Source organism: Poromitra crassiceps, assembly GCF_964638095.1.
Source record: "Poromitra crassiceps genome assembly, chromosome: 1".
Classification (NCBI taxonomy): Eukaryota; Metazoa; Chordata; class Actinopteri; order Beryciformes; family Melamphaidae; genus Poromitra; species Poromitra crassiceps.
In genome coordinates this window covers 41,992,051-42,015,650 of record NC_139623.1, presented here as the reverse complement: position 1 = coordinate 42,015,650, position 23,600 = coordinate 41,992,051, and the positions used below count along the sequence as shown (strand labels likewise).

The 23,600-nt window shown below is 44.2% G+C and overlaps 1 protein-coding gene across 2 annotated transcripts in view; it reads left to right on the top strand.

The window, feature by feature from the left end:
• Window positions 1–15,550, top strand: part of ints2 (integrator complex subunit 2) — a 64,024-nt gene extending 48,474 nt beyond the window's left edge. For both annotated transcript variants that reach the window (XM_083640182.1, XM_083640181.1), the window contains exons 19-25: window positions 1,167–1,292; window positions 6,693–6,894; window positions 9,841–10,107; window positions 11,775–11,882; window positions 12,121–12,226; window positions 12,599–12,775; window positions 14,893–15,550. In XM_083640182.1, coding sequence (XP_083496308.1) covers window positions 1,167–1,292; window positions 6,693–6,894; window positions 9,841–10,107; window positions 11,775–11,882; window positions 12,121–12,226; window positions 12,599–12,775; window positions 14,893–15,074 — 1,168 coding nt within the window. In that variant the 3' untranslated portion in view covers window positions 15,075–15,550. The remainder of the gene's footprint in view (window positions 1–1,166; window positions 1,293–6,692; window positions 6,895–9,840; window positions 10,108–11,774; window positions 11,883–12,120; window positions 12,227–12,598; window positions 12,776–14,892) is intronic.
• Window positions 15,551–23,600: the final 8,050 nt, after the last annotated feature.

Sequence of the window (23,600 nt, the reverse complement as noted above, 5' to 3'; positions counted from 1 at the left end):
TCTCTGGACATAAGAGGGTGACCCTCACTCTGCCCCAAGGCTCACAGCAGCACAGATACCAAAGCTGGGAGCGCACATCCTATCGATCCAGGAAGGGAAAAGGAGAAAGGGGCCTGTAACAAGAACAGCTCAGGGCAGGAAGACTGAGGCCATGTTTAGACGACAACCGTCTCTGCATAAAACAGCAAACTAGCGTTGCGTGCTCACCTTTTATTTCGCATTTATACACAGCTGTTGTGATAGCGATTTGCGTGCAGACTGAGGCCGACTGAAGCTGCAAAAGCGTCAAGTGAGCCAGAATAACATTGAAACTTCTGGTTAAAACCTTCACAATAATGGTCATTAAATAATCGAATTGTCTTATTGATGCATGTTGCAACTTTTTTTTGTGTGTGATCCGAAATACACAGAAGACATATAGAACACAGACAACTAAAGTACATTTTAACACGTAGTGAGTCGACGACCATGATTTTTATTTACCCATAAAATACGGCTACTCATGTGAGAATGCAACATGCCTCATGTGTGAAAGGGTACACTTCACGTATCATCCGGGGCAGGCTCAGTGGGGAGCAACCCTCACCTGATCCGGAGTTCATGTGTGAAAATAGCTCATGGGGGAGGTGTAAGGGATTGTTGTCTCCCACCCCTCCCTCCATCTCTCTCTCTCCTGGTATTGAATGTTGTGGAGGGCCAGAGGCGGAGGCTCTGCTGAGTCTGGGAGCAGGGCAGCAAGTGTCAAGTCTCACACCAATCCACTGATTCATGTCAGTGTGCTGGCTGCAGGAGGGCGTGCAGCGCCAAGTCTACCCTGCTGCTTATAATTTACCATTGGTCTGAAGAGAGATTGAAGGTGAAATGCCACCACACGAGTTTTCTGCGGGTAACTGAATTATTGAAGTAATTAAACCACTCCTGAATTTAGTATAATATTGTTGTATAATATTCCAAAATACTGAAAATCCATTTTGGGGTGAAAGGAAACCTTTAAAAGAAATCTCAACCAAAAACAAAAGGATAAGATGTATAATCTTATCCTTTTAAAGATCTTTTTTATTAGCATTTGTTTTCTTTCTCTCAAACGGAGGACATTTCCTTTTGAAATCAAACTAATCCTCAGTGGGACATGTGTGAAGGTTTCAACTCATGCATCTGTGTTGCAGGTTGTGGGTGATGACCGTCAACGCCCTCCAACCTTCAGCGAAGCTCCTCAGGCAGCAGAAGTACAGTCAGAATGACCTGATGGTGGATCCTCTCATTGTGCTGCGCTGTGACCAAAGAGTATACAGGTAACTAGAGCCGTTTTCCCACATGCGCTTTGTACCGCTAAATGACCGGAACGTGGTCTATTGCCTGCATGTGGGAAAGTCGTTGTGCCGGTATAAGCGCGACCCCGTCGCGGAGATTTCACCAGTTTCGAGCCAGTCAGAAGAGCGGTATGCTCTTAAGGGAGACCAAGTGGGAAACGGGTCCAGTCATTTTCCGCGACAGCGGTCCTTCTCTCATGGGCGAGGTGTAGCCTACACACGTTGCTTAATGTTCCAGTGGGCATAATCTAATCATTCGCGCACATTAAAGCAAACTGGCGAAATGATCTTGTGATAATAAGAGCGGTAGCCTATGTCAGCTTCATGTGTGGGCGTGCTGATTTCCGAAGGCAAGGCAAGCCCGGACACATCAAACGAAGCCAGTCTGTAAAAAGTGCTTCAACGTGAACGGTGAACGGATAAACATCGAACCAGCAACTATTTCTCTCAGACACGGATCCCAACTTCTTCAAAGTGCATCATCTAATCATTCGCGCACATCAAAGCAAACTACTTCCACATTTCGCTTTGTGCATTTGCTTTCTCTACATACATACAAGCTCCCCCTGCCCCCCAACATACAGGCAATTTCGCTGATAGATTCCCACATGCGCGAGCCGAAGTGCGAAGGGAAATGTCCGATATTGACTCACAGGTAATTTTCCGGTACGCATGTGGGAAAACGGCTTAAGAGGGTTAAAGGGAAAAGACGGGATTATGAGACATATTAAGTTTCTCTTATTTACTAATGAAGATGCTGATTTCTGCGGAGAACATTGACTTTGATTTGATTTGATTTGATTTATTAGGATCCCCATTAGCTTATGCAAAGCATAAGCTACCCTTACTGGGGTCCACATAGAACAGTGCTGACCAATTTGGGGCGCGCGGGCCAGGTTTGGCCCGCGCTCTGTTTGTTTTGGCCCGCCACGGATTTGGGATTTTTTTTTTTTTTTTTTTCTAAATATTTTCCCCCCACATTTTTATCCCCCTTAGTGCTAATTTTACTTTTATTTATCCTGGTTGCTACTCCACCCTCTGCCGATCTGGGGCCAGGGGAGGGGCAGCGGTGCCAGCGGACTGAATGTGGAGACTCCGCTGCGGAGTTTACTCGCTCATACAAATAGCTTTGTACTGCAGTGTCTCTCGAATACGGGACAAAGCGCGTCCCGTATCAGTTCAATACGGAACACGTCTTTTTGATAACAAATACGGGACGATTCCGTATTTTTAGGGATGGTTGGCAACCCTAATTGTGAGGCAGCCAGTGTTGTGACTGTGAGCATCCTAGCTAACGTTACGCAGCAGCGGGGAGGAATAAGGCCTGATTGACTGGACTGTGAGGACAGCTGGGGAGCTTCTTTTTTTCCCCACCATATCCACCTTATTTCTAGCTGCCATGATGCCTTATGGGTGCTTCTTCCGGTGTAATCCTCCCAGCCTTGTTGCTGACAGCTTGACACCCGTCTGTAATGTTTCAAAGCTGCAGGCGAACGGAGCAAATCACTAATCAGGTCCAGCTTGGCAAAAATCTTGTCGATAAATATCCCTTTGAGAGCGCAATGCATCATGTGTAATCGCCTACTGTGGCTAATGTTAGCGGCTAGCTAGCTATGTTACATGGCAGTTAAACGCCACTGAATGACCAAATTGATATAACTTTTAACCATTTCGAGTAACACTGTTTCCATATGGACTCTTCAGAAATGTCACTAGATAAAGGTAACTGTAACAAATTCTTAAGTAACTTGAGACTTCCCTGTCTTACTCAAGAGGAAGCTAAAGATCTCAGCAGACCTATCATCACCCTGACTGAATTACATAAGGCTTTACCTGGAATGAAAAAGGGAAAATCCCCTGGCTGGGACGGGATCCCCCCTGAGTTTTATGTTACTTTTTGGAATGAACTTGGGCAACTTTTTTTGGAGATGATTATTTCCTCTATTGAAAACGTCTCTTTTATCAGGGATGCCAACTCTGCCATAATAGCTGTGTTACCTAAACCTAATAAAGACCCCACATTGTGTAGTAACTATAGACCTTTGTCCATTTTGAATACAGAAATTAAAATATATGCAAGAGTATTAGCCACCCAGGTAGAATCACATATGACAAATCTAGTTCACCATGATCAGACAGGTTTCATTAGAACCCGACTAGCATCAGACAACATGCGTCGCCTGTTGCATGTTATTCATGCTGCCAGAGACATCGACTCACCCTGTGCTGTTTTATCTTTAGATGCCGAGAAAGCATTTGATCGGCTAGAATGGGACTATTTATGGATGGTTCTTGAGAGGTTTGGTTTTGATTCAGATTTTATAAAACTCACTCAGGTACTTTATGGTAACCCCTCTGCTATGATTGTCACAGGCAATAACATCTCCACTCAATTTCCCATCTTACGTTCTTGCCATCAAGGCTGTCCTTTTTCTCCATTTCTATTCACTCTTTCGCTACAACCCCTAGCTCAGACAATTAGACAACACCCTCTCATCTCACCTATCATATTTAATGACACTAGTCACCACATTGCTTTGTATGCAGATGATATATTGTTGTTTATAGATAATGCAGCCCATTCTGTCCCACACATTGTAGAGACCTTCAGAGATTTTAGTACTTTATCTGGTTATAAAATCAATTGGTTGAAATCGTCGTTTTTGCCCTTAACCTCAACATTTGACCCAGGATCACTTCCCTCTCACATCCCTCTAGTGAAAAGTTTTAAATACTTAGGGATTGAAGTCTATCCATCCCTAGCCAACATCACTACCAATACTTTTAATGGCATTTTTAAATGTATAGAGACAGACCTAGACAGATGGTCACACCTCCCTTGCTCACTGCGGACCCGTGTCTCTATTATTAAGATGGACATCTTGCCTCGGGTGAATTTCTTTTCGTCTATGTTACCTTTACCTCCTCCCACTAATTACTGGGACAAAATACACTCACTTGTGTCCAAATTCATATGGGGGGAGGGCGTCCCCGGCTCAAGATGTCTACCCTGGAATGGCACAGATCTGAGGGTGGTCTTTCCATCCCAAATTTCAAACACTATTTCTGGTCATTTGTACTTCGTCCCCTCTCAACATGGTTCAATTCTAACTCATCAGCCTCTTGGAGACCTGTGGAGGAGAGGCTTGCCTCCCCCCACAGGCTACAAGATCTGGTTCATGCTGCTATTCCACTTAAACGAGCCAAGCTACATCTAGGGCCTATAATCTTCTACCTTCTCACTGTGTGGCAAGCAGCAGAGAAAATATCTAAAACAGCTCAAAAATGGCATCTGAATAGCCCAATTTTTAATAACCACTCACTACTTACTGGGAACGCACCCTTTTCTTTTTCTGCTTGGAGTGATAGAGGCATACATGTCTTTAAAGACATTTTTGGTGAAAATGGTCTCCGCACTTTTGATGATTTACGCAATACATATAACCTGCCCGGTTTCTCTTTTTTCTGTATCTTCAGTTAAGGTCTTCTATGAGGGCATATGGTGTTCCTTGGAACACACAACCCACTCCTCATGTTTTACATAACATTTTAGATAATGAAAGTCAAACCAAGAACTTAGTATCTACATTGTATTCTTTGTTGTCTTTGTCTTCTTATAAACCCCTGCAAGTTCAACAAGTATGGTCTAGGGACCTGAATCTTCCTATTGATGATGAATCTATTCTATGGAACAAAGTATGGAACCCTGATCATCAACAGATACACCTCAACTTTATTCATAGAACTTATCTTATCCCAAGAAAACGCCACACAATGAAAATGATCCCTTCCCCACTGTGTGACCTTTGTCCTGATGGTCATATAGGAACCTTGTGTATTGAGTGTATTGGGAATGTATTGATGTAGCGTCTTTTTGGAGTCAGGTGGCCTCCACACTATCAGATGTGATGGGAACTGTAATTCCATGCTCACCACGAGCTATGCTTTTAAATTACTTCCAATTTTCATATTCTGGAAAACGTGTGGTGTTAGCAGGTTTGACAGCAGCCAAAAATATGCTGGTTCTTCACTGGCAATCTCCTCACACACTTACACGCACACAGTGGTTGAACTCGTATCTTGATATAATTGTTCTTGAGCTATCTGTGGCCAGAATGCATGGTGCAAGTGAGAGCACTATCATACAATGGGCTGATGCATTATAATAAGATAAAAGATTCAAGATTCAAGATTTTTATTGTCACTCCATGGTACAAGTATCACGTGTGAAATTCTTGTGCTGTGGACTCCGTTTACAACATAGTACAAATATAACAGGGCATATGAGTGCAAAAACAACAAGAGACACAACAAGCAACAAGGCAGTAGAGTGATAAGACAAGTCAGAGACAGTGGCATATTCACTGCACATAGGTGCACATGTCATGTGCATACTTTAGACATGCTTAAACATTTTAAATTCAATTTCAAATTCAATTAAAAGAGATAAGAGGGTGAAGTATTTGTTTACTTTTGCTTATTAATATAATGCTTTAACAACCTATAATTTGATATAAATATGCTGCTTCTGTAACGGTCCGTATATATTTGTTGATTTATATTTTGTGTCAAACTAACAGGTAAATGTCTCAGGAGATCGGCGGGTGGGGGGTTCGCCACAGGGAGGTTATGAGGGGAGAGCGAGTTAAAACTTGCATAATGTGCCTGTATGTCTTCATGCCCACACATGTATGTATCTACATATACTTATATAATGGATGTTGAAGTCTTGCTCCCCTGAAAGAAAATAAAAAAGATTTGATCACACAAAAAAAAGGTCACGTTAAACCGGACCTTGTACCCATAATTATTTTACAGCGGGGCATTGAAAAATAAGGTGGATACGGTGTCATTGGTAACACCGGATTGTCACGTGTGTAGTACCCGGTGTGAAAATGTCCACACCGTGGCAACCCTAAAAGGCACCCACTGGGTAGTAGTATACACCTGTCAAAGTTGTGGACAGAATATGGGTTGCTATATTGTCTACCTAGTCCCTAAATAATAACTTTAATCACTTTATTTGTACAACAATTTTCATACAGAATGTGCAGCTCAAAGTGCTTGCTCAAATATTACGGAGCAGACTGTAGAGCAGCATACCATAGAACAGAAAATAAACACTGCCCATTGTGTAGAGATTCAGGTGCCAGCCACCACCCACAGTGTGCCATGAAGTGTCAAATTAGGAGTGAGAAGTGAAGCGTGTGTGTTGATAGTGAGGATTGCTTTGGAAGCGTATTTACATTGATTATCTAATAATTTCACTTCAAACAAACTTACAGAAGTTGGAAACCGTAGACTCCCTTTTGTGCTACAAGTTATCTGTATATCCATGAAATGAGTGATTGCACCGTTACAGATGACTGTGTTTTTCTCCAGATGTCCTCCTATGATGGACATTGTCCTTCACATGTTGAACGGCTACCTGCTGGCCTCCAAAGCCTACCTGCACTGCCACCTGAAGGAGACGGCCGACTTTGACCGGCAGACCCAGACGGTGTCAAATCTGGGACTGCCTGGACAGCCGGATACACCTGAGGTCACGAGGGAGGAGCTGAAGAACGCCCTTCTGTCTGCACAGGTAGATCCATCACTCATACTAACACACATTCACACACACACCATACTGTCTCCCTCACATATGCAAACTCTTATCTCACTCTTAGTTTTTCCTGGCTCAAAATGAGGCGGACGTGGCCCGACCAATATGGGATTTTTGAGACCGATACCGATTTTAGTGGGGGGAAATTCACTGCATTTTGGATTGATATTTCATCGTGTGGTGAGTCCCCGAAGCACAACATGTATTTCAGCGCCGTGAGATGTGTGTTTTAGCGGATTTTTAATAGCGATACCATTGGCCTCCATTCTATGGCGATAATTACTAACTTCACGACTGTATCTCACTGTATACTGCTTGGACAATGCCGGTAAAGGCAGGGGGTATCTTGGCTATGTGGGGAGGGATGTGGCAAATGAGCTAAACTTAAAAAAAAAGTGGTGTATCCCTTTAAACAAATAACTTTATTAAAGAATATTTAACATGAAATTGTCAACACATCGGCGTAATGCCGCAATTACAAATTGCAGAAATCCTCTGAGTGCAACTTTAGAAAATAGTGTTTTCCATGAGAACACCTGTCAGAGTTTTGTCAAGAGCTGCGGTGGCACCAAATTTGACGGAGGTGGTCGCCTTTTAATTCTCTATGCAGGAAAAACACAGCCGTGTGTTCAGTGACACAATAAGGGGACATTCACACCAAAAGTGTTTTTTTCAGTCGGAACGCTATGAAAATCATGTTGGGAGCGCTTCCATTGTGCACAAAACACAGCGCACGGAGCGTTTTTTTTGTGCTCCGTTTGTTTTCCCCTATAGTTGCGTGCAGTACAGATCAGAACACAACGACCACAAGGACAGTAGCCAGCTAGTTTTGTCTGTTTGATGTTGTTCACTGTCAACACGAAAGCCAGATTATTGCCAATTCTGGCAGCAGCAGAGGTTGAAAATCCCTCGGGAGGAGAAAAGGTAGGGTGAGTGAAAAAGACGAGCAGTGCGCTTTTCCTCTAAAGTTAAACTTTTTTGCCCACAGCGCTCCTCCAAAAACAACAGACGCCACCAGCGCTCAAACGCCAGGTGCTTCATTAAAAGAGGAGCATGTTTAGGCGTCCTTACATAGAGAATGAATTGCAGAAAGACGCTGGCAGCTCCAAAAACGCTTTTGGTCTGAATGTCCCCTAAGAATACTCTTTATTTCAGTGTGTTCAGTAAGACACTCAACACTCTGTAGTTTTGACTCAATTTGTCCACTAAGTTATCGATATAAAGTGATGTACATATTATTACACTACCTGGGTGGTGCACAGCGTGTTGTATTCTTAGCTCTATTTTTTTATTTTCAGTAAATTATGTAGAGTATTGCAATATATCGCAATATGTATTGTATCGCAATGTATCGTATCGCGACGCGTATCATATCGTGAGGTCCTTGCCAATACCCAGCCCTAGTAACCTATGTTTTGTGTAGCTATAGGATGTAGTATATTACTGGGATGATGCTATATAAAGCCATTTGAGACATGCTTGTGATAAGGGGCTATAAACATAACTGAACTACTATGTAGGAAGGATGAGGGCATGCCAGTTAAATAAATATTAAGGAGAAACAGTTGATTCCATCAGTTCAGATTAGACTTTAATGATCCCTGTGTGGGGAAGATTTTCACCAAATAGTCATGAAAGGATACAGTCAACAAAGATAGAATATAACAGAGTACATATAGAGTATAAACAAGAATGCAGCAAATGGCAATGTGGTTCATTTAACACGTTCACTGCCATTGACGAGTCAACTCGTCAAGCAGAAACCAACGGTTGACTGCCAATGACGAGTCAACTCGTCAAAAAAAAAAAAAAAAAAAAAATTGACGGTGGGACGTTGATCTAAGCCTTTTACATCTCCTATATAAATATGGGAGCCACCGAACGTGTACAACCCATTCCACCGACCCACTAAGTGGCGACAGTGCTCTCCAGACTAGAAAAAGCCGAGCCAAAACTGCAGGGGAACGCGCGATGAAACCATTCTCATACTGTAAAATGGATTGGCGAAAACGCTTTCGCTTTCGCGCTGGTTGCTGGCGGTGGGGGATTGCAAATTTGCATAATAGATTATGGGTGCAACACACTTTGAAACACGCAGCATAAATAAGACCAGAATCGCAAAAGCTTCATCAAAGCTCTCAACCGAAACCCCAAGAAACGAGCGAGCCCATCCAGACTCGCCCAGCGGCCGCCAGCAGACAGGAGCAGCAGCACAGACAGCAGCAACTCGCTTGTGACACGCCCGCTGCAGCCATGGAGAGAGGAGAAGAACACACACGGAGGGAGGAGTTTGAAGGAGAGGGGGGTTTCCTGCTGTTATGGAGGAAATTACTGTTCAAAACTATTGTTTAGATGTCTGACGTCTTACTGATGCCAAAAATGAATGGTTAAAGTGACTGTTCTATCGAATTTCACAAAAAGCTATTTATCTCAGCTTAAATTTTCAGACGCTGAAACCATGCTGTATTCAAGTGCTAATGCCTACATAACTACTAACTCTACAAACTAACTCTTTTAGACAGAGAAAGCACACATTCTATTAGTTCTTTTGAGATATTTTGTGTTCACAAAATCTTAGCAGAAAAGAATCCTCGGCTCTTGAAAGATGAGCCAGAATCCTCAAAAAAAACCTTTGGCAGAAGCTACCTACAGTAAAAAAAAAACGGCTGGCAGTGAATGTGTTAAACATAAGTAACCAACAATTTCAACCATAGAAACTGAGGTAGAATTTATGAATGCGAAACATATGGAGAACAGCAATAAGGTGTGAGAGGTAACAGCAGTAGAACTTACTGAGATAAAAAAGGGGGGGAAGCATGCAGAAATAATAAAATACATCAAAAATATGTAATATACAGTATGTAGGTAGACTTGGCCTTCCGTAATGCAGCTATGTTAACCACCTATTTGTCTATGTGACCTCAGGACAGTGCAGCAGTCCAGATCCTCCTGGAGGTGTGCCTGCCCACCTCCGAGGAGCAGCAGCTCGGGGCCAACACAGAGAGCCTGTTGCGGAGCATGAGGGGCCCCCCACAGGGGAAAGCCAAGCCGGGGGCCAGGAGAGCCGGCGAGGAGGCGGAGCCAGAGGCAGGCCTGCTCAGTGACCTCCGGGAGGTGCAATGTCTCATCTGTTGCCTGCTGCATCAGATGTTCATCGCCGACCCCAACATCGCCAAGCTGGTCCACTTCCAGGTGATAACACGCTGGGCAAGAGTTGCAGCGAGCAGCACACTTCATAATGTTCTTCTCATACTGAGATAGTGGGAAGGCTCGGAGGGTTGCAGATTAGGGGAATCCAGAGTCCTGCAACGGGTCGGGTACCCGTGGGTACCCGCGGGTTATTCGCAAAAAGCTTGTGTAACGGGTAAAAAAAATACTTCTATAAATTCACGGGTACGGGCATGGGTAAACATGAACTAAACGCGGGCGGGCAGTGCTTGGGAGCAATAATTGACTGTATTAGAGCCATCTATGTTTTTGTTGCGCTCAGGCTGAATTCACAGTCACTACGGTAATCTCTGGTGCATGACACGTGGGTAGTGTGTGTGTGCTGTTCCGGAAGTCAGGCAGACATAGCGAGAGGAGAGATTTTTTTTACTCCCTGTCAAACAGTTGTTTTACGCTTTGTTTCTCTACATAACCGGCATGTTTCAAGTGTGCATACTGCATTGTTTGATGCTACGGACTGCACAACATAAACATTTAAAACTCAGCCGCGGGAGTCAACGTGACTGGAGACAACGAGACACTCTCTGGTTTCCATAACAACGAACGTGCAAGTGGTGGAGAGATAACGTTAGTTATTGGACATTGTAAAACTGCATTTCTGTCAGCGGAACAGCGATCATAAAGGCAGCGTGGATTATACCGGACATGTTTTGGATGAAAATATTTGGTAAGTCTGCTTGTTGCACAACACTGTGTTGCCTGATAGTGCTGACCTGCTGGTTACTGAACTAACGTTAGCTGCTGCTGCTAAGTGCTACTGCTAACGTTACAGGTGATGAGTCTCAGCTAGAGACTGCCAATTATTAGCCTCCTGTGTGAAATGGTTCTACACTGTGTGATTCATTGATCACGGGTAACGGGTCGGGCCACGGGTCTTATATTGACGGGTGTGGGCGGGGCCGGTTTTGATTTTGAGATAATCACGGGTAACGGGGCAGGCACGGTTCTTATATTGACGGGTCTGGGCGGGCACGGGTTTGCAAAATTGGACCCGTGCAGGACTCTGGGGGAAACACAGGAGAGAGAGAGACAGAGAGATGTACCGTAGTAGGATTGAAACTTAGACCAGCAGGGGCACGTTGTTCTAGATGTGACATTTTTACATAAATGTACATTTTCTTCATTCCAAATACCAGTTTCTTGCAGTGCAGAAAGCTTCATGTGTATCCCGTTATTCTGGGAATTGTGTCCACTGTCCAGCAGAGTGTAGTACAGTACTACAGCCCTGGTATCCAGTGGATATTTCCATATTGCTGAATATACTTTTTAGTCAGTAGGTCAAAAAGATCATGTTGACCCCATTAGTCATCACATTCTGTCAGTTAGTAGTAAGACAGCATTCCCACAAGTAGCAGATCGCCATCTGGTGGACTTTATCAAACCAATCCTTCCTCTCTGTCACTCTGATCCATCCTTGTCCACGCTGCCAAGCCAAAGCTGCCTGCGTGTGTGTGTGTGTGTGTGTGTGAGTGTGTGAGTGTGTGTGTCTGTGTGCGTGTGTGTGTGTGTTGAGGATAAAAGGGCACTGGTGCGTGTAAACGACTGCTCCATCAAATCTACTACTAATCCCAAACCTAATCCCACTATTTGATTCTAAGTGTGTCATTTCCTGTTCTCTCTCCCTCTGTCAGGGTTACCCTCAAGCTCTGCTGCCTCTCACCGTGGCAGGCATCCCCTCCATCCATATCTGTCTGGACTTCATCCCAGAGCTGCTGGCCCAGCCCCAGCTGGAGAAGCAGGTGACACCCCCCCCCACCCCTCCCTTTTCTCCACTGGCGTTTGAATCCTAGAGCTACCCTCCCTGGGCTTGTGCCAGCGCATTTCTTACACTGTCATCTTTTTTAAAGCAGCTCTATTGGGTGCACTCTACTCTTTTTTTTCTTTCTTTTTTTTATTGATCATTTCACCGTTGCATTACAACAATCTACTCTTGTGATTTGCTGAAAGTCAAGTTTGCATTTGTGTGTGTCACCACAGATCTTTGCCATTCAGTTGCTGTCCTACCTGTGTACCCAGTATGCCCTGCCCAAGTCCCTCAGCGTGGCCAGGCTGGCCATCAGCGTCATGGGCACTCTGCTCACAGGTCAGCTAGCAGCTAGCACCTCTTTGTACTTCACATTTCACACACTTATGCTTGCTGTCTTGGCCTCCTGTACCCCCAATCCACTTCTTTTTATCTTGTGTGTGTGTGTGTGTGTGTGTGTGTGTGTGTGTGTGTGTGTTACATAGCATTTGACACTCTCAGGCATGCATCCTTGTCCAATGTACAGTATACTTTTGTCGATGTCGACACTCCCTCTTTCTCCCTCTATATTAGCCTGCCACCTTCTGGCTGCTGGCTGTTATTGCAACATTTTATTCCTCCATTACACAGCTTGTACCAGCCTCCCTGCTGCTATATTTAGTGCTTGTAACGCAGTCCTCCTGTACGTGCGTGTGTGTGTGTTTCTTATAGTGCTGACCCGTGCCAAGCGGTTCTCCTTCTTCATGCCCACCCTGCCATGCCTAGTGGCCTTCTGCCAGGCCTTCCCTCCACTCTACGATGATGTCGCCGCCCTGCTGGTACAGGTTGGGCAGGTTTGTGCCTCCGACGTGGCAACCAAGGCCAGGGACATTGACCCTCTCATTGTCCGTAAGTATTGGTAGCCCTATTAGTCATATGTCTAGGCCAGGGTAATAGCAAAATGGTTGTTTAAGTGGCCTGATAATGTCTTGTCTAATCCATAGGCAACAATTTTGACCAACTAGGCATCTCGCGCACTCGCGGTGCGGCCTCGCCCGCCCTGCAGCTCGCATATGCAGCTCGCCCACTGCGCGGCCTCACCCGCAGCTGGGCTGCTGCATGGCATCGCCTGCTCTATTGGTGCACGCGAGTGTGTGTGTTGCTCACAAAATGTTATTGGCCTTAAGTTGACATGTGTGTGTGTGTGCCCCTTAAGTTTGCATCAGTGCCTGTGACATCATCAATTGTTCTAACATGATCAAGACTGTCTGCAAGTAGTTAACGTTATGCTAATGTTTTAAACGAACAGCATAACAGAATTCAATAGAGAGGCAAAGTGGAACGTCACTTCCTGCTTCAGCACTATACCAGAGATTTTCATCCGCCATTTATTTTCCCATAGACAATGCTATGGTGTAAAATGCTTATAAAATAGTTTTACTTCGTCGAACCAAACTGTCCAGCTAACGCTATAATCGGGCGAGACCATAGAACATTTCACTCGGTCCAAAACTTAAAAAAAACATTGAAAAAATATTTTCATTAAACCCGCGTTTTTTTTACATTTTGGTCCCAGTGAAATGTTATGCGATCTCTCCTGTTTCTAAATATATCTGAACCGTTTGGTTTGAATCAGTAAAACTACTTTTATTCGCATTTTACGAAATGTGTATGGGAAAATAAATGGCGGATGAAAATCTCTGGTACAGTGCTGAAGCAGGAAGTAGGCGGTCACTTTGCCTCTCTATAGAATATGTAAGTGAGAAGGTCTATTCAGGCAGAATTATTCACAGCTTACATCTAACGTTATGTAGGCTACTTCACGCACACTTCAGACAGGGTTATCGACAGACCATATGATTGTCTCTGCACATGTCACCGACGCTATGGCAGTGGGGGGATGGCTTGTTAATGCGCTCGTTAACTAACATTACTGCAGAGTCCACTGTAAGGGCAGGCAGCTGCGTGTGGGTAAGATGAGGGAGAGAGAGTGTGTGTGACATCACCTTATTAATATCATTATTGAATTTCAGATCAATTATGGCAAATTCTGCAGTATTCCACATTTTATAGTAGATTCCATTTTTATTGGTCAATTCCGCGATTCCGTTCACGATTCCGTGAACGCGGATTTCATATGGCTCTACCGCGCAGCAGGCGTGGTGGTGCCGGTCATCAGCTCGACTATAAGAAACAAAATGCTTGCTAGCGTTAGCTCCAGCATATCATGTCTTTTGGGCGAGGCAGTAATATAGAGAGACCCACTATGTGTCAAGACGTGTGCACTCGCAACGGTAGCAGAAAGTAAGCAACAACAACAAAAAGCTGTCAGTGTTGCCAGATAAACTGTTACCCAGCAGATAAACTGTGGCCAATGAACTGCCGCCCAAGCCCAATGTACAGCCCGATGTAATCATACAGGCGCACACAGCGGTGAGCCTGCTTTTGGACTGTGTCAAGGCAACTCACTACTCAGACTAGCAACGGAAATATCACAATTTACTTTCAGAATAAATGGATTAAAATTCTCACCTTTGGAGAAAAGCGTATTTCAATGAACAAAACAGCATACCTTGTATCAAAATACCGTTGTGAAGATTATATGGAGTGAAACTTTGGCTGTGTAAAGCATTACTCAAAATCATTAACGTTATCATTAGAGAGCGGAAGACCTACTTTTACATTCTGGCTGACTTGACGCTCATGCACTCAATGAAAAAGAAGAACTGAACTGCTAATGTTTTGGCACTGTGAACTTAGTTCAGAATTGTCAACTGTGAACATGAACAAGTTCATTTTAATCTGTGAGCTGAACTTTGAGCTAGCTCTTGGGAAGTGTCAAGTTGCACAACACTGGAATATGATATGCACTGACTGACTTCTATGTAGAGAATATACAATATACATAAAAAACACATGGAACAGTAAAGAATTCAGTGCAGAGTGTGGCACCGTATGGAGGTCAGTCGTGTCAAATGTATAAGCAGCTGATCTCCAGTGGTTTAACTTCACGTCTCCTCCCTCAGGACTGCAGTATCTGAAGGAGAAGCGGCAGGATGGGCTGGCTCCAGGAGGAGACTCCTCCAAACTGAGTTTACCCCAGAGGACAGCAGAGGAGCTTGGGGGCGCCGATCCCGACGTGCAGCTCTGCTACCGGCTAGAGGGCACCTTTCTGGACATCATTGGCTCCGGCCTCCATGGATTATAGACCAAACACACAATGAGAAGGGACTGGACTTAAACCAACAACTCTTACGCACTGCCTCTGAAACACATTTACACTCCCGGAAGGGCTACTGTCAACACAAATGCATTCACCTCACAAGCGATGGAGTCAGGCTGTCGTCACCTTTGTCAAGGGCTTTCAGTTTGTCAGACCGTGGGTTTATTCTCATATTTATTTACATGATGTTGCATTATCCTTTCTGGCCTGTTCAGTCTGGACTAGGGCAAGTACTGAAAGACATTCTCTATCATCAGCCTTCTTTGTTCCACACACATGCATTGTAAATAAATTATGTGCAAGTTATGTAGGAATTGTAAGTCTTTGTATGCATTGTCGGTTTATAGAGATTGAACATTTTTAAATGGGTCTGTTTTCTTGCCCGCTGTATACATATTTTTCTAAGCTGCAAGTGTTAACTTTGTGTCAGCCATTTAAAAAAAAAATGTTTCCTTGAAATATGTAGAGCTTTTGTACTGTATTTGTTTGTAATAAAACAAAGAAAATGTTTGGATGAAGAGGTTTATTTTGCACAACAGGAAAGATTTTGTGGTGGTTTTCCTTTTTTTTTCTTCTTTTTACCACATGTATCCTTTATCTCACCCTGTTGTATCTTTTCTTTCGTCATGACACTATGCAAGAAGTAACACAAATTACATGGAATAATAACAATTGCCACTATTTCACATCACTCCATCCGTGGCTGTACCCCATCTAGTCACAGCCCGCGGTTGCCACACGCCGCACGTGGTCTGGGGCCGAATTTGCCCTTGTTTTGTGTCTTGTCATTTGGTGAGTGTGTCTGGCCTCTATTCCACTTCTGCTGGTTTGGCTCAGAGTCACGTTTAAGATTTACTTACCTTTTTGTGTTCTAAAGTGCTCTGAAGCCCACAGCGCTGTCTTTCCTCTGTCGCTTAGGTGAAAAAAAACTACTTATTACACTCATCCGTCTCCATTATATTTACAGGGTGGGGGTGTTAGTTTTGATACATTCACTGTGAATATGACCGATAGTTCACTTGTCTGACTGCCTCTGAGACAGCTATGTGAGTGTGTATATACTTGAACTCTTTATACAAGTGTGTATCTTTGCTAGCAAACCTCTCAGCACAATCCATGCTGTTCCTCATACAAGGTCAATGGGGTTATGCTCATGTCAATGCAAGCTGACCGGCTCACTGAGATTTCCTCCACAGTGCACACACAGTACATTTCAATGATGTCAAGAGATACATTCTGATACACCCCTGGTTTAGTAAAAGCTGTGACAGCAGCTGATTTTAAGGGGATACAGGCATCTTATCTGATCTGCAGGCATCGCAGTCACAAAGCTGATTTAGAGGTAAAAGCTCAAACCAGTATGTTTGATCCCATAAACCACTTTATTGATGAGGTTAGATCAGATCAGAAATCAGAAAAACTTTATTGATCCCTGAGGGGAAATTGTGTCATGCTACAGTTGCTCACATTCAGCTAGGGAAAAATATAACGGGAGTGTCTATTTGTACCTGGGTACAAATAGACACTCCAGTATGGCTAGGCTATTTACACCCTATGCGAGGGCAGTGTAGTGCATAGACACACCAGTATGGCTAGGCTATTTACACCCTATGCGAGGGCAGTGTAGTGCATTCTACAAGGTAGCCTAAGCCTATAATAAAGTCTCACAAATATGTGCCTTCTACAATCCTTATCAAATACCATTGAAATAGCAACAAAAGGTACAACAAAATAAGGGGGTTATTTTCTGAGAGTGTGGATGGGAATATGTTTGACAGCTTGGCTCATATGCAGCAGGGCGATGTTGGCACAACGCTGGTGAGATTGTTCTTGATACCTCCTGTAGCGCTTCAAAGGCATGATGTGCTAGAAGCAAGTCAAGTCAAGTTTATTTGTATAGCCCTAATTCACAAGTATGTCCCAGAGGGCTTCACAGAAAATATGTCTAGCTAATTCTAGCTGACACAACAGTAATTACAGTAGTAATGATAACATATTGAACAATTGATAGAGAAATATAGAAAATATAGGATAGAGCAGAGGAGAGAGCAGGAGTAGGGAGGGGGGGAGTGAATATGAAATGTGGGGGAGAAGAGGACAAGGAAGGAGAGGTGGGGAAGAAGCAGGGGAAGGGGGAAAGATAAAGAGAATGGGTGCCATGCTTTAGAATAGTGTGGGGGGAGAGTTCAGGAAGGGGAGGAGGTGGGGAGGGAGAGCAGGGGGAGTATGAGAGAGTATGTGGAGAGAACAGGGAGAGGAGGGCTAGCTGACACAAAAGTAGCAAATTACAGTAGCAATAATAGCACATTTGAACAGTCATATGATAGAGAAATGTAGAAAATATAGAAATATAGGATAGAATGGGTGCCATGCTTTAGGGTAGAATGGGTGCGATGCTTTAGAATAGTGGGGGAATAGTGGGGAGGAGAGATCAGGAAAGGGAGGAGGTGGGGAGGGTGCAGGGGAGGGAGAGCAGGGGGAATGTGAGAGAGGAGAGAGCAGGAAAGTGATGAGGTGGGGAGGGAATGGGAAATGTTGGGGAGTAGAGGAGGTGGGGAAGGGGCAAAGAGGAGAGAGCAGGAGAAGGGAGGGAGTGCGGGGGGATGTGGAGGAGGAGAAAGCATGGAAAGGGAGGAGGTGGGGAGGGAATGGGAAATGTGGGGGAGGAGAGAACAGGGAAGGAGAGGTGGGGAAGGAGCAGGGGAAGGGGGGAAGAGAATGGGTGCCATGCTTTAGAATAGAATGGATGCTATGCTTTAGAACAGTGGGGGGGGGGGTTCAGGAAGGGGAGGAGGTGGGGAGGGAGAGCAGGGGGAGTATGAGAGAGTATGTGGAGAGTACAGGTTAAGGAGGGAATGCCATGCTTTTGAGTAGAATGAGTGGCATGCTTTAGAGTGTGAGAGAGGAGAGAGCAGGAAAAGGGGGGAGAAAATCAGACAATCAGACTACTCTAGACATTAACCGGAACTAACTAGAACACAGGGAATCTAACTAATCTACAGCCTAGTCTGGCCTGTCCTATTCTGCTCTAGTCTGATTTTAGCCTGAACACTATAACAGGTCTACAGCCTACAGTTAGGCTGTAGCTAATCTATTGCCTAACCTAAGCTATTCTAACCTACCGGCAACCCTCGACCAGTGATGGAGAGCACTGATGCCCCCCACCCCGGCCCCCGCCCCCACACACATAAGGCGTGGGAGAGAAGGCCGGGCAAAGCCCCCCCCCCCCCCCCCCCCTCACCCCCAGTGCGCGCAAGGTGCTGCTCAAAGGAAGAACAAACAAAAGGCCATCCAACAGCCACAAATGAAAGCAATAAAATGGGTTAAAGTTATTGGTGGTTCAGTCCTAAACGGACAAACAAACTGGTACACAAGCAAGTATAAAATGGGTCAACGCCATGGGCGGATTTTGACTTTTAGGGCACCAGACAGGGCCGCAAGGGGAGGGGGCATTTTTGGGAGGGGGGTTATTATTGTACTAATAATAACATGATGATAATAATAGGCTGCTGCTGCTGCTGCTGCTGCTGCTACTACTACTACTACTACTACTAATAATATTAATAATAAAATCATTGTTATTGTTTTATTATCATTGTTAGTATTGTTAATCAGAGAGTAATTATTGTAATTACTGTTCAATAAGTATAAGACTGGAAATATAAGAAATATTAGAATGAGTAGAATTAGAGAACATTATTACTCATTATTGTATGTTTAGTAATGTAATGATGGTGTACACTACATTTATGTTAGTGTAATTTATACTACATGTATATAGCGCTTCACTGGTCACTGTTGCTTTAGACTGTGCTCAAAAACACTATACAAACACAGGATAAAACAACTTTATTAAAGAGCAAAAAATATTAAAATAGATGAAAGATTAAAAAAATTATAGGTCAAAAGCAACAATGAAAAGTTTCCTTTCTTTCTTTCTTTCTTAGATGACATATGAGTATGAATGACAATGAGATGTGACTGGGGAGGGCATTCCAGAGGGAGGGGGTGGCTGCAGCAATGCCCTGTCAGAGGGCCCCCCGTCACAGCTTTAGCAAAGAGATCCCTGCGATGCTTGTCAAAGTGGATATACACCCCGACTTTGGAACTCCCTCCCCCAGACTGTCAGAGACTCACCTTCACTCCCCACTTTTAAATCCCGACTCAAAACGTACCTGTTCTCCCAAGCTTACAACAACCCCTACCCTTAACTACCTCCTCCAAACTGCCACCCCCCTTCTTTTCCCCTCCCTCTCTTCTGTCTGGCCCCTGTTCCTCCCACTCCCTCCCTCCCCTCTGTTTCCATATATCCCTGATTGAGGTGTTAAGTGTTACCTGGTTATCTTGTTAATTGTTATTTATATCTGTTGCCTGCTGCCCGTTGTTATCTTGTTTTCTGTTGTACTCATACTGTCAGCATCGTTGGGTCATTGAAAAGCGCTATACAAAATAAATGAATTATTATTATTATTATTATTATTAAATCTTTTTATCATATTCAGCCAGACAGTCAGTGACATGGAGATTTACACGCACGCTAAATCCGCCCATGGTCTACACTGAAACCCCGGGCAGGAGGCCTGCAGTAGCGATACTGTAAAAATGTCTAGGGTAAAACACAAAGCAAAAGGGAATGCCATTTCTCCTGCAGCCTCTTATGGTATACTGACTGCACTGTGACTGTGAGCATCCATAATACAGGAAAGGACTGTTGTATTGACTATTGAATGATAAATGTATGCACAATACTGTGGACTACAGTTACTGTAATACATTCTATATGTAATCTTCATCTCAGCAAACAATTGTGATCTTAAGTGTTTTGTAGTGTTTATAATAGTCTAGCAATCCCATGATCACAGATATACACCTCTCTAGATCTGAAACCACAGTTTGAATGATATGAAGACGTGACTAAACTTTTCAAGGCTTTTTTACCTTTCTTTACACAGATTTGACTTGAGAAGTATGAGCCTAGTAGCCTATGTTCATCCTTCATAAGGTTCAGTAGAGGAATTCCCCAACACTGCCACCATACTGTAAAATAATAATTATCCTAAATCTAAGAATGAATGCCTAACTGAAATTACATTTGTATTGTCTTGTGTGTAAATTAACACATATTGCAGCTCTAAAATCTGATATATGCCCAAGTGAAGTTGTGCATTCACCAGAGGGCAGTCTTGCCACACCAAAAACAACAGTGTGAGAATTCACCCTGTCAGAATTGAAGAGCAAGGTAAGACACTAGACAGCAGTTCAGCCCAGAGTGTAAAGAATTGCTGTCAAGGCTGGCAAGCCTACACTGTGTAAAGCGTCCTCCGTTTTACACTATGTTTTGACAATAAAATGCTGCTGTGTGATGTGATATACGTTCTACATTTACATTGCAGGCAGGCATTTACAGTAACTGACACATTACATTACGTAATTTTGGCAGATGCTTTTATCCAAACCTGCTTACAATATCACATTTTGTCAACAAATCAACTATGCAACACAATCTATGACAGCTACAACTTTTGAATAGAGTAGCACTTGTTGAAAGTAGTTTGAGAAGGAACGTTTTTTTTAATTAGAGAGAGATGTTAGTTCAAGATGGGCCCAGGTGGAGCCTGAAAAAGTGTGCTTTTAGTCTTCGCCGAAAGATGGGGCAGTGATTCTGCCATCCTGACCGAAGGGGGCCCTGGTACTGGCCCTGTAGGCCAGTACCAGTGTCTTGAATTTGATGCTAGCCGATATGGGAAGCCAGTGAAGGGCCCGGAAGAGGATAGTGACATGAGATAATTTAGGTTGGTTGAACACCAGACGAGCTGCAGCATTCTGAATGAGCTGGAGGGGTCGGATGTCAGAGGCAGGTAGGCCGGTCAGAAGAACGTTGCAGTAGTCCAGGTGGGAGATGACAAGTGACTGGAGCAGTTGTTGTGTCGCTTCTCTCGTGAGAAAAGGATGTTGTACAGGGAGAACCTACAGCAGCGTGCATAACCACAGGAAGTACAGGTGTTATGCCGAGAAATGCCCCCCCTGTTCAATTTCCTTTCAGAGACTCTAGTCTAGCGTGAAACACAGTTACCAGCTGATATTTTAGGCTGTTTGTGAGTGACATTGAGAACACAGCACTTGCCCTGTAACCTAAGTACAGATTTGGTACAAGTAGGCTTCTTACAGGGTAAATTCACATCATACCCTCTACTTACCCTGTAAGTAGGCTACAGATAAATGACATGTTTTTGGAGTGTGTAACCCTCTGAAGTCTAATTGATCACTCCTTCATGTCTGTCTTTACTTTTTTTTTAAATTATGAATTATTTACAGAATTATTAATTAAGTTATGAAAATTATTTGTATAACTTACAGCCAACTCATTCAGACTATGAGGGACAGGGGGGTGCGATATTCGGCAGAGTGGTTTTTGCAGCTGCCGAAATATGCCCCCCCCCTTCTAAGGCCAGGTGACTGTTGAAATTGAACAGGGGGGGAATTTGCCGCCGGGGGGGGCATTTCTCGGCATAACACCGGTGGTGCAGGTGCGCCAGCACCCCCTGCTGGCAGGACCGAAATAAATATTTTGCCTACCCAAAACGAAATAAAGTTACAAAATAAATATAAAAATAAATAAAATTAATGCAATTGCATTAACATTCATTGTAGACACTGATGGAAACAAATGAAAAGATACAAAGTTAAAATAAAACAGCAACAACAATGGACCCTTTTCATGGGGGCCATTTTGTGTCAAAAAGGCAGAATAAACACAGGTGCAAGCAAAACACTAATGAGGGTTTCCAAATTCCAATCGTGGTTCCAATCGTTCCAAAAAGTGTTTTGCTTGCACCTGTGTTTACCCTGCCTTTTCGACACAAAATGGCCCCCGTGAGAAGGGTCTATTGCAAGTTCAGCGTAAGGTCACTATGTCAGGAAGGGAGGGGCTACTGTAATCACAGCTAGCTGTTGTCACAGGCATGTAGCTAGCAGACTTCACAGAAAGCTAACGAAACGGCACAAAAGCGAATTTCTGACTTTTCTGCAAAGCCTCAACAAAACAAACGGAGGTTAAGCGAGTTGGCGGGCCAAGCGGACGCAGACTCGGAGCCAATTAAGTCCGAGCACCAGCACTTCCATAGCGCCAGAGGTGCATCCACGTGCCGTCACCTGCTGCCCTCCTCGCTCGCAGCCGCAGCCTCGGCCTCCCAAGCGCCAGCCCCAGCCCGAAGCTATTCGGTTGAGTCGGTGGCCACGAGCCTGCAGCACCGCAAAGCGAGCGCACTGGGTGCCCTTGAGTGCACTAATGTGCTTGGAAAGAACATAGAAGAACTGCGAGATGATGCAGTGGTGGATAGAATGCTACAAACTGTAGCCAACACAGCAGGACTGAAAATGCCAGCTGAGCCCAGGGTGACAAAGACCCCAGCCTGGTATCGCCACACTACAAAGCCAGAACAGAGCCAGGGAGAAGTTGCGCAACAGTCATGGAGACGTGAGTTTTATGAGGCAGTGGACTTGGTTACAGGGGAAATAAAGAGGAGATTCGACCAAGAAGGCATGAAAACAGCAGCTCTCAGAGAGAAGGTTGTTATTAAGGCAGCCAACAAAGAGCAAACGGTGGCGATAGCTTCCCTTCCCCTCCCCGCGCACTTTGACAGAGCCCGACTGGAGAACCAACTGAAAATGTTTGGAGATGTTTTGTCATTGGTGATTCTCCCTGTAACACTGTAAAAGACAGCCACAATGATAGCTAAACTCCATTCACAAACAAGGTCTCTTTTCAAAGAAACTGAAAACCTCATCAAGTTTGCCCTCTCCCCATCGCTGCTTCGTCGGAGAGGACATTTTCCGCTCTGCGCCGTCTCAAGACATTTACACACAACAATGACGCAAAAAAGACTGACGCACCTCGCTTTGATGCATGTGCATGGCGATATTTTGGACAGCCTGGACACCGATGCCCTGATAAAGACATTCATCAGTGCCAACCCAGAGAGAAAGGCCACGTTTGGAGTTGTGGGAGGCAGGTGCTAAAGGTAAGACAATATAACATTATGTTTATCTTTTGAGATTGGGCTTATTGGCTAATGTGTTTATGTGTATAATATGTTTTTTTAAGCTGCCACCGTGCAGCATACATTTGAGATTGATCTTATTGGCTATGTATTATGTGTATAATATGAGTTTTTAAAGCTGCCGCCGTGCAGCATACATTTGAGATTGATCTTATTAGCTATGTGTTAAGTGTATAATATGAGTTTTTAAAGCTGCCGCCGTGTAGCATACATTTGTGTCTGGCTATATGTGCACGCCTTCACATCCTTGATTGTTTACTGTTGCCATGGTGATCAGCACCGTGGACAGCTCTGTGCTGCACTGCATAGAGTTGCTCACCATCATTCCTGCTTGTTCATTCGCGCTCCCCTCCCTCATTTTTTTCTCAGTCCCCCCTAGTATAAATGCCTTCCCGCGGCTATGGGAGCGTGCTGTCGCAGCAATGTAGGCTGAGCAGGACAGCTGGTTGTC